The sequence below is a fragment of the Lepidochelys kempii genome, chromosome 1 (assembly GCF_965140265.1).
Source record: "Lepidochelys kempii isolate rLepKem1 chromosome 1, rLepKem1.hap2, whole genome shotgun sequence".
Lineage (NCBI taxonomy): Eukaryota > Metazoa > Chordata > Testudines > Cheloniidae > Lepidochelys > Lepidochelys kempii.
The window spans coordinates 300598598-300610334 of NC_133256.1; the positions used below are offsets into that span (position 1 = coordinate 300598598).

The 11737-nt window shown below is 46.8% G+C and overlaps 1 protein-coding gene across 18 annotated transcripts in view; it reads right to left on the reverse strand.

The window, feature by feature from the left end:
* The window catches only part of IMMP2L (inner mitochondrial membrane peptidase subunit 2), an 852317-nt gene extending 842336 nt beyond the window's left edge, over positions 1–9981 (reverse strand). For 12 of the 18 annotated variants that reach the window (XR_012156794.1, XR_012156795.1, XR_012156793.1 and 9 more), the window contains exon 1: positions 9037–9226. Coding sequence is in view for 9 of the 18 variants with exons in the window: in XM_073328094.1 (XP_073184195.1) it covers positions 9037–9198 (162 nt within the window). In the remaining 9 variants the exon portion in view is untranslated. The other 6 variants (XM_073328090.1, XM_073328087.1, XM_073328095.1 and 3 more) reach the window with 5 other exon arrangements.
* Positions 9982–11737: the final 1756 nt, after the last annotated feature.

An 11737-nucleotide genomic window follows, 5' to 3' on the forward strand; every position in this document is an offset into this window, starting at 1 on the left:
TTCCTCAACTGATGGCACAGTCTTTTTTTTTTAAATAAACAAATTGTAAAACAAAGAAATACATGTCTGTACATCCAAGAATATTTACTCTGCAATGACTGAAATGAAGCTGTTTGATAACTAATTAACAGGAGGTTTCATTGTTCAATTTATCTAATCATTATAATTCCTAGTACGTATCCCATGGAAATATATATTATCAATTAATTTAGTTCTTGTAGCGTTTAGAAAATTGACCTTCACATTTTGATAAATTTATCTTCAATACAAAGGAAGCAATTGCTTAGAAACTGAAGACTCATCAGTTCCTGCCAAGTTTTCAAAACTTGGGGGTTGGGGGAGGGGTAGAATCTAAACAGCCTCTATAAACATCAGTTAGTAGGGAAATGTAGTTTTCAGACATTAATTAGAATTGTCACTATGCTTAATAGGTCCTGAATGAACTCATAATGCAATGGTGTCTGACATACTTTTTAAGATGAAAACCCACTGCTGAACCAAAGGCAAATTAGGAGATATGGGTATTTCAGAAACCATTTGAAACCTCTTGCACATGAACCCCAGGGTCCTCACCAAACATCCCAAATCAAAATTCCAATTATGCTCAGAACAAAGGAATACTCTGTAGCTAGTGACTAGTTTTATCATTAAAAGACAATTTGACTATGAAGAGTTTATTTTTTTTCATAACTGTTCATATACTGCACAATGCTTAACAGAGCTGGATATTTCTCACTTCTGTATACACTATGTATACAGTATACAATAATTTCTCCAACAGAATATTGTAAATTTCTTTAAATAACCACATAAAATTATGCAAAATGATTGAACATTTAAAAATTGAGTAAAATAACTTAAAAGACTGAAAATCTGATCATAATGGTAGTAGTTATGTTGTTTAGTTTTAAAGAATTACAGATGTTGGATGCAGGCTGGAGCAGCAAAGATAATTCCAAAGCCTCTCATATCAATCATTCTGCTAATTTATTCTGAAAATCCCTGTGAGGTTTCTTCTCATCTTATTTTGCAAGTCTCTTTTATTCAAAGTCTAATTTAGGGGTCTCAAACTCAATTTACTTTAGGGCCAGTGCCAGTCCTCAAATCCTCCCAGGGGGCCAATAATGTCACTAAAGATGGTGTTCAGAAAAGAAACAGTTTATACTGTATTTTTTATTTGGAATTTCTTAGAAATACTAAAACTGTTATACAACTTTATACAATTATTCACCTGCCAGAGAGTTTTTAGTGTTTGCCAGACACCTGACAACACTTCAGTTCTGTCACTTTGTTGATGTTTGGCCTCAGTGACTGAACAGTTAAAGCTTCAGGATTGTTGCAAGGTGTGCATCAGACAGTTGTGTTCAATATTTTGACTTGTTTATATTCATTGTGGAAAAAAGTTTCTCACAAATGTAAGTACTGGCAAACAAGGACATGATTTTTCTGAAGGTTTTGCAAAGATTTGGGAAAGATGGTGGTAGCTGTCTGAAGAACTCGGTGACATCCTTGGTTTCTCTGAACTTAATCTTTAAAGATCTGTTGCGCTGCATATCAATGAGTTCCATTTGTAAATCACATGGTGCTGTTTTCACATCAACAGAAAATGGATTAGCAAACATAGAGAAGCTTTCTTCGTGCTTTCTGACATCTGCAAACTGCTGATCAAATTCTTGTAAAAGCAGGTCAAGCTTAGTCATGTATTCAGAACCACTGAACTGTATTTCAGAGCCGAGCTCTTCCACAAGTGACTTGCATACTGGGAAATGAGTGAGAGTCCCCCGAGAAATCTGATTTTTCCACAATTTTAGTTTAGTTGTGAATGCTCTCACATCATCATACACTGCTGTCCCCAGCTGGCCCGGACCTTGCAGCTTCAGGTTTAGCATATTCATCTCTTGTTACGTCAACAAAGAAAGCAAGATCTGTCATCCATTTGTGATCTTCAAATTGTGGTACAGGCATTTTAATTTCTTCCATGAATCTTTTCATCTCTGTTTTCAATTCAAAGAATCTCTTTAAAGTAGAACCCCTGCTTAGCCAGCGCACCTCAGTGAAGCAGAGCAAATCACTGCATTTAGATTCAATTTCTTCCAAGAAAACACAAAACTGTCTGTGCTGCAAGCAACTTGAGCAAATGTAATACACACATTTCGCAACAACTGACATGACATTGTCAAACTTCAAAGATTTACTGCATAGTGCTTGTTGGTGAAGGATGCAGTGTAATGCTATTTGTTGTTCATCATTTTGCTCGGCCATCTTTCTTTGTACTAGTGCCACCAATCTGTCTTTTTGACCAATGATTGCTGGGGCCTCATCAGGGGTCAAGCCTGCTAACAAGTGCCATGACAGACCATATTGTGCCAGTGCTTCTGTGAGGCAGTGAAAAATTTTACTGGCCATTGTTCTACCACACATTGTTGGCAAGCTGAGCAATTCTTCAGTTACTGCAACGTTTTCATCAACGCCTCTCACAAATATGGCAAGCTGCACACTGTCAACAAAACCGGTACTCTCATTAATTGAGATTGAATATGCGTGGAAAGCTGTGCTTTTCTCGAGGAGCTGCCCATCAATATCTTTAGAGAGCTCAAGAATACGCTCTGCTACTTGTATTTGGAGATAGGAGAGATGTTTTTAGCAATATCAGCCTATTGGGATATACAATCTCACTGACTTTAAGAAAGAACTGTTTAATAAATTCACCATCAGTAAATGGCTTCCCACACTTAGCAATCATTTCACTCATGACCTAGCTTGCCAAAACTGCTGACTCTCTTTTCTCGCCTTCTGAAAAAGCCACTGCTGCTTTGCTAATTCTTTTTTCAATTGTAAGACCATCTTCTCTCTCTCTTCTCCCTGATATTTATCATATTGCTCTGCATGTTTCGTTGTGTAATGTCGTTTGATACTGTAGTCTTTTAAAACAGCAACTTTGTTTTTGCAGATCAGGCATGAGGCAGTCTGTACCCAATGACAAAGTAATCAACAGTCCACTTATCTTGGAATTGGCCGTGTCCGTCGTCAATTTTCCTTTTTTTAGGTTGAGACATCTCTCTGTAAGGCTGTTTACAAGCAGAGTGTGTGTGTGTGTGTGTGTGTGTGTGAGAGAGAGAGAGACAGACACGGGGGGGAGGGTATTATTATTCGTGGGACAGCAGGGGAACTGAGGCCTTGCCCAAGGTCACACAAGACATCACTGGCAAAGGCAACGCCAAGAATAGAAACCTGGTCTCTCAGTGACCACCAAGCACCATCCTACCATAAGGCAGCTCATGCTCCACTTTCCACACTACATGCCCTGCTGACAGAAGGACCTTGCTGGGCTGAGCCTCCTTGGGCACAAAAGCGGCTGAGGAGGAGGCACAGTCATGGTCTGCCCACTGGTCAGATGCAGGGGGCGAGAAGCATGGCTACTATCCTAATGAGATGGGGCAGTGGGTGGTTCTGACCCTCCCTGTGTGTTTGGGATTATGCTCCCATCAGGTTCAGTGCCCTCTGGTGCTCCTGGTAAGATGGCCCTCTCCTACACAACCTACCAACATTACATGGGACACTGGGTAAAAAAGTAAATAAAGGGCCCCATTTCATTACACAGACCTGCAGCGCCAACAGCTAGAAAGAACCTAATTCCTTTCTTCTTATCTTCACCTTATCTTATCCCACTGGCCACGGAGTTAGTGCTCGGGGAGGGGGAACGGAGGCAGCATGCCCCCTTGAGCTGTCATTGGAGCCTCACAAGTCACGCCACCTCCCAGCCTGTTTCCCACCCTTTTCCCTCGCTCCCTTGGCCTCATGCCACCACACCTGACTCTGCCCAGCAACTAATGATGGTATCTCTGTCCCTCTCCCCCAGCCAATGAGAGCTGCAAGGGGCGGAGCCTGCAGCAGAGAGAGCCAGCAGCATGGCTGCATGGGTCCCTCCTCTACGGCTGTGCCAGCAACAGCAGGGATAGGGAACCGCTTGCAGGGAGCTGAGCTGCCCGAGGTGAATGGACCCCAGGGCACAGACCTCAAAAGTTTTATGAATGACACATTGACAAGTGCAACCCCTAGGAGGGTCCTAGGAGCAGCAGGATGGAGCAACATTGTCGGGAGGGGCATGTGAATCTCTCCTGCCCACTCCCGGTCCCACCTCGGCTGGCAGCCATGAGGGTCGCATGAAAGAACTTTTTTAAAAAGTTTCTCCACACAGACTTTGCTGACAGCTTGTGCCACACACTCTCAAAGAAACTGCAGAACCACCTGATCAACATCCTATATAGCAAACACGGAAAGATTAAGAATAAGCTCTGGATACTCTCATAACAAAACAACCTTCCACACAAACTTCCTCCTGGCTGGACTTTACAAAAACTAGACAAGCCATTTACAACACACACTTTGATTCTCTACAAAAGAAAAAGGACACAAAACTATCTAAACTACTACATGCCACAAGGGGCCAAAACAGTGGTTCCCTTAACCCACCCAGCAATATTGTTAATCTATCCAACTATACTCTTAGCCCAGCAGAAGAATCTGTCCTATCTTGGGGCCTCTCCTTCTGCCCCTCCACCCCCACGAACATAATACAGTTCTATGGTGACCTAGAATCCTATCTTTGGCATCTCCAACTCAAGGAATATTTCCAACACACCTCTGAACAACATACTAACCCACAGAGACCTTCCTACCAAGACTACAAAAAGAAGGATTCTGGAAACTTCCTACCAAGACTACAAAAAGAAGGACTCCTCCTGAAGGTTGAAACAACAGAGTGGACTTCGACATAGAGTACTTCCACCAAAGTACACGAGCTGAAATTGCGGTAAAGCAGCATCACTTGCTCCATAACCTCAGCCATGCAGAACACAATGCCAGAAACAACTTTGACATCATAATCAAAAAGGCTAACAAGGAGGTGCTGTTATTACAATGAATAGGTCGGAATATGAACAAGAGGCTGCTACGCAGCTCTCCAACACCAAATTCTACAAGCCATTACCCTCTGTCCCACTGAGGGTTACCAAAAGAAACTACACCATCTGCTCAAAAAACTTCCTGAAAAAGCACCAAGAACAAATCCGCATAGACACACACCACTAGAACCCCGACCAGCGGTATTCTACCTGGAAATCCTGGTCGCCCCATCATTCAAGGCATTGGCACCCTGACAGCAGGATTGTCTGGCTATGTAGACTCCCTCCTCAGGCCCTACGCTACCAGCACTCCCAGCTATCTTCGAGACACCACCGACTTCCTGAGGAAACGACAATCCATCAATGATCTTCCTGAAAACACCATCTTCGCCACTATGGATGTAGAAGCCCTCTACACCAACATTCCACACAAAGATGGACTACAAGCCGTCAGGAACAGTATCCCCGATAACGTCACGGCAAACCTGGTGGTTGAACTTTGTGACTTTGTCCTCACCCATAACTATTTCACATTTGGGGACAATGTATACCTTCAAATCAGCGGCACTGCTATGGGTACCCGCATGGCCCCACAGTATGCCAACATTTTTATGGCTGACTTAGAACAAAGCTTCCTCAGCTCTCGTCCCCTAATGCCCCTACTCTACTTGCACTGCATTGATGACATCTTCATCATCTGGACCCATGCAAAAGAATCCCTTGAAGAATCCCACCATGATTTCAACAATTTCCATCCCACCATCAACCTCAGCCTGGACCAGTCCACACAAGAGATCCACTTCCTGGACACTATGGTGCTAATAAGCGATGGTCACATAAACACCACCCTATACCGGAAACCTACTGACCACTATTCCTACCTACATGCCTCCAGCTTTCATCCAGACCACACCACACGATCCATTGTCTATAGCCAAGCTCTACAATACAACCGCATTTGCTCCAACTCCTCAGACAAACACCTACAAGATCTCTGTCAAGCATTCTTACAACTACAATGCCCACTTGCTGAAGTGAAGAAACAGACTGACACAGCCAGAAGAGTAATCAGAAGTCACCTACTACAGGACAGGCCCAACAAAGAAAATAACAGAACGCCACTAGCCGTCACCTTCAGCCCCCAACTAAAACCTCTCCAACGCATCATCAAGGAGCTAAAACCTATTCTGAAGGACGACCCATCACTCTCACAGATCTTGGGAGACAGGCCAGTCCTTGCTTACAGACAGCCCCCCAAGCTGAAGCAAATACTCACCAGCAACCACACACCACACAACAAAAACACTAACCCAGGAACCTATCCTTGCAACAAAGCCCGTTGCCAACTGTGTCCACATATCTATTCAGGGGACACCATCATAGGGCCTAATCACATCAGCCACACTATCAGAGGCTCGTTCACCTGCACATCTACCAATGTGATATATGCCATCATGTGCCAGCAATGCCCTGTACATTGGCCAAACTGGACAGTCTCTATGTAAAAGAATAAATGGACACAAATCAGACGTCAAGAATTATAACATTCAAAAACCAGCCGGAGAACACTTCAATCCTTTGGTCACTCGATTACAGACCTCAAAGTGGCAATTCTTCAACAAAAAAACTTCAAAAACAGACTCCAACGAGAGACTGCTGAATTGCAATTAATTTGCAAACTGAACACTTTAACTTTGGCTTGAATAGAGACTGGGAGTGGATGGGTCATTTACACAAAGTAAAACTATTTCCCCATATTTATTCCCCCCTCCCCCACTGTTCCTCACACATTCTTGTCAACTGCTAGAAATGGCGCACCTTGATTATCACTACAAAATGTTATTTCCCTCCCCCGCTCTCCTGCTGGTAATAGCTCACCTTACCTGATCACTCCCATTACAGTGTGTATGGTAACACCCATTGTGTCATGTTCTCTGTGTATATAAAATCTCCCCACTGTATTTTCTACTGCATGCATCCTATGAAGTGAGCTGTAGCTCACAAAAGCTTATGCTCAAATAAATTTGTAAGTCTCTAAGATGCCGCAAGTACTACTTTTCTTTTTGCGAATACAGACTAACACGGCTGCTACTCTGATTACCGACATATATTACCGAAAGGAATATTACCAACCATCTGACCAGGACGGTGATAGTGACTGTGAAATCCTCAAAAAAAATTAGAGAGACTATTAAAATAAAATCAATAATAAGGGAGGATTTCAACTATCCCCATATTGACTGGGTACATGTCACCTCAAGACATGATGCAGAGATAAAGTTTCTTGACACCAGCTAGTCCTGGAACCCACAAGAGGAGAGACAATTCATGATTTAGTCCTAAGTGGAGCACAGGATCTGGTCCAAGAGGTGAATATAGCTGGACTGCTTGGTAACAGTGACCATCATATAATTAAATTTAACATCTGTGTGGTGGGGAAAATACCACAGCAGCCCAACTCTGTAGCACTTAATTTCAGAAAGGGGAACTACCCAAAAAAGAGGAGGTTAGTTAAACAGAAATTAAAAGGTACAGCACAAAAGGTGAAATCCCTGCAAGCTGCATGAAAACTTTTTAAAGACTCCATAATAGAGGCTCAACTTAAATGTATATCCCAAATTAAAAAACACAGTAAGAGAACCAAAAAAGTGCCACCATGGCTAAACAACAAAGTAAAAGAAGCAGTGAGAGGTAAAAAGGCATCCTTTAAAAAGTGGAAGTTAAATCCTATTGAGGAAAATAGAAAGGGGCACAAACTCAGGCAAATGAAGTGTAAAAATATAATTAGGAAGGCCAAAAAAGGATTTGAAGAACAGTTAGCCAAAGACTCAAAGAGTAATAGCAAAAAAAAAATTTAAGTACATCAGAAGCAGGAAGCTTGTTAAAAAACCAGTGGGGCCACTGGATGATCAAGATGCTAAAGGAGCACTCAAGGGTGATAAGGCCATTGCAGAGAAACTAAATGAATTCTTTGCATCCATCTTCACAGCTGAGGATGTGAGAGAGATTCCCAAAACAGAGCCATTCTTTTTAAGTGACAAATCTGACAAACTGTCCCAGATTGAGGTGTCAGAAGAGGAGATTTTGGAACAAACTTATAAACTAAACAGTAATAAATCACCAGGACCAGATGGTATTCACTCAAGAGTTCCGAAGGAACTCAAATGTAAAACTGCATAACTACTAACTGTAGTCTGTAACCTATCATTTAAATCAGCTTTTGTACCAAATGACTGAAGGATAGCTAATTTGACATCAATTTTTAAAAATGGCTCCAAAGGTTATCCCAGCAATTGCAGGCCGGTAAGCCTGATTTTAGTACCAGGGAAACTGGTTGAAACTATAGTAAAAGCCCCTTGTTAAAACATCCCACCATGAAGGCCATTTTTCCAACTAAAATAATGCTATATCTGTATTGCTCCTCCAATAGTGGGTATTGTCACTGCTGCCTCCTCTATCAGTAGCAACTCTTTTGTCAGACGCCTCTGCTCTAATCAATGTCTCACTGAACCATAGCAAACAGGGAGCAGAAGGATACCTCAACATGACGACATCTGGTCTCTTACTCACTTTCTTCCTCTCCCCTCCAACTTTGCCTTTAAACACTTTCTTTCTCTCTCAAAAAAAAAATCGAGAGAGAGAGAGAGAGAGAGAGAAGTCAAACACCAAGAAGGAATCTTAACAGGGTAAGCGGCAAAGAAACTCAAAGGATGGGAGGGGTCCTGCTGTGACATAACACCTACTAGAGACTTGATCCTGTCAGCAAGGAGGGGGAGTCAGATTAGTGGCAGAGTTGTTTTTAAATATATAGAACAATTCTGAAGGTCTTCCAGTGTTTTGTACCCTTTAGGATGTATTCTTAAAAATCCCACTTACAGAACTTCCTATGAATTGGCTGTATACTCCAGCAGGCTGAAGCAATACAGCATAACTTGCTGGCAGGCAGCAAAGCAGGAGTCGGCCAGCACAAAAAAGACCTCTCAAACAAGAGCAGTGTACCTAAGATCACAGGCAGCACGCCACATGCCACTCTGGCCCCTACTGTTTGATACACTGTAGCACCTGTGTTTCTGCCAGCGATTAGGATGAGCTGAGTCTCACCCGCGGCAGTCTTATACTTTGCAAGACTCGCCTCTTCCTGAAGGGGTCGCCAGACCGGACAGGCCGCGCTCTCCCAGCGTTCCCCGCAGACTAAACTTTCTAATACGCTGTAGAGGAGAAAGGGACCGTTTTGCTCTGGTTGGGCTGGGTCCTTAAGAAAATGTTCCCGTGGCGTGTACGGGGGAAATCCCATAAAACCATTTGTCAAGACGATTTATTTTCGGGTCACCTTCTAAGCAGGGTTCTCGGGTCGTGACCCTTCCCCGCTGCCGGTGACGTGAACGCGTGACGCTGGAGTTGTTATTTCAAGGCGCCTGCTAGTGCCGAGCGGGTCGGTGGGGGCCGTTTGGCTGCAGCCGCTCCCGGGTTTCCGCTGGGGGACAACTGGGAGCGAACGGAGCGAGCACCGCGCCTGGCCAGGGAGCAGCTTTCCTCGGGTTATTACTACAGCCGCAGCGCCACGCACGCACGCACGCCCCGGCCTCCTCCTCCTCCTCCTCCTCTTCTTCTTCTCTTGGGTCCCCCGAATGCACCCACCCGGGAACTCCGCTCCCTCCCCGCCTATCTAAAGGCCCCTCCCCCACACACAGCGTGCGCGCCGCTAGCGGCCCAGACTGTTCTGATCCCTCCCGGCTGCCGTTGCTTTCCTCCCTCCCCCTCATCGCCGCGCGCCGCCACTTACCGCAAGTTTTCAGCGCTCCCAGTTTGAACGAGCTACTGACGCGAGCTGCGGGAACGCGCTCGTTACGTGCGCGTAACACGTGTCCTCCAGAGGGGGCTGGGGCCGCGGGGTTGGTGAACCGCCTCCTCTCGGTCACGTGACCAGCAGTGCGGCGCAGGCTCGGCCCCGCGGGGTTGTGGGGGAGGTGGTCGGGTCGCGCGGTAGCTGGAGATGAGCGAGCACGGGGCGAGGTGGAGCAGCCCCTCAGCACAGGGTGCGGCTCGAGGACAGCCCCCACCTTCAGCCTGGGCAACGGGCCCCAGCTCACTCCGCAACCTGGGGCTTGCCCGCCCCACAGCTCCCCGCAACGGGAAACCTGCTGCAGCCAGCTGGCTCCCGGCCAGGGCCGCCAGCCAAATCATGGCAGCGTAAACGGAGGCTCGTTGATCCTGCCACACGCTTTGGCTCATGCTGCAGCAAACAGGACAGGCCCTAGCACTGCAGCATGCACCTGTGGGGAAAATATTTGTCTACAGTGGCTTTCTCTGACCTTGTCATTCAGTTCCCATAATAGAGTGTTCACGGCCAATGGTGTCCTCCGGGGCCTGTCCCCACACCTGACCGTGCCCTAGCGTGGCCAGCTCGCCAAACAGTTCAGGCTTACTATGAAGCAGAATTCAGGGTGGGCGTGTGTGGCAGGGGACCCAGCACGCACAGCCAGAGCTCTCTGTGTTTGCAGGTTACTGAGCTATGAGTGGTGGAGTGAATCACCACTGGCACTGCTCCTTTTCGCATTTCAAAAGTATTAACCTTTTTGCAGGTGGCTCACACCAAGCTAGAAGTCTTGGTCTCTTACCAGTAGTAGTATAGGACATCTTTGTTACAAGTTGTCCCCAATTTTTGAAATATAATAAATAGTGCTTTTCTCCAAGCGCTTGGCAAAGGAATTAAGTATCATCCACATTTTACCATTGTGGAAAGGAAGGCACAGATAAGGGAAGTGGGTTGCTGGGAATAAAACCCAGGCAGCAGGGGCGTGTGCAAAGGGGTACAAACAGGGGCATAGCCCCCCCCCATTAGTGGGGGCACAGAACTCTGCTGGAATGGGAGATGACAGCTCCTCCAGCCCTGGGGACATGGGGGAGCGGGAGGAGAGCCGGCTCCTCTGGCCGTGAGGGGGATGGGAACAGAAATTTTCCCTCCAAAAGCAGCCAGATTTTTATTCCTGTGCACACCCCTGCCAGGTAGTGGCAGTACTTGGAATAAAACCCAGGTTTCCAGAGTCCTCATCTAGGGTTCCAAGGGCAGGGGTAGGCAAACTAAGGCCCAGGGGCCGCATCCGGCCCTCCAGATGTTTTAATCCAGCCCTCAAGCGCCTGCTGGGGAGTGGAGTCCAGGACTTGCCCCGCTCTGGCACTCCAGCCAGGGAGGAGGGTCAGGGGCTTGCCCCACTCTGCATGGCTCCCAGAAGCAGCAGCATGTCCCCCCTCTGGCTCCTACGTGCAGGGCTGTCCCTAGCTATTCTGGGGCCCTACGCAGCCACACACACACCTTGCGGGGGGGGAGCCTGGCCCCAGACCTCCAATGGGGGGGGCAGGCTTGGAGGGCAAGGCAGAACTGCCCCCCGGCAGCGCTGCACTTCCTGCTGCCACTGAGTGCAGGCCCAGCCCTGCTGCAGTCCTCAGGGGAGTGGGGATGGAGCTGGATCAGATCAGGTGTGGGAAGGAGTGGAGTGGAGACAGGGGTGGGGGCTTTGGAGAAGGGGTGGAGTGGGTGCAAGGGCGTTGGGGAAGGGCGGAGTGAGGGCAGAGGAGGAGTGGGGGCATTGGGGAAGGGCACAGTGGGGGCGAAGCAGGGGCAGGGGCTGGAGCAGCATACAGCTGCGCAGGGCACCAGGAAATTTGGTGCCCTCAATTTCCTGGTGCCCTACGCAGCTGTGTAATTTGTGTATGGGTAGGGATGGCCCTGCCTAGGGACGGCCCTGCCTACGTGTAGGGGCAGCAAGGGGGTTTTGCATGCTGCCCCCGCCCCAAGCGCCTGCGGATGGGGCAGCGTGCAGAGCTGCCTGGCT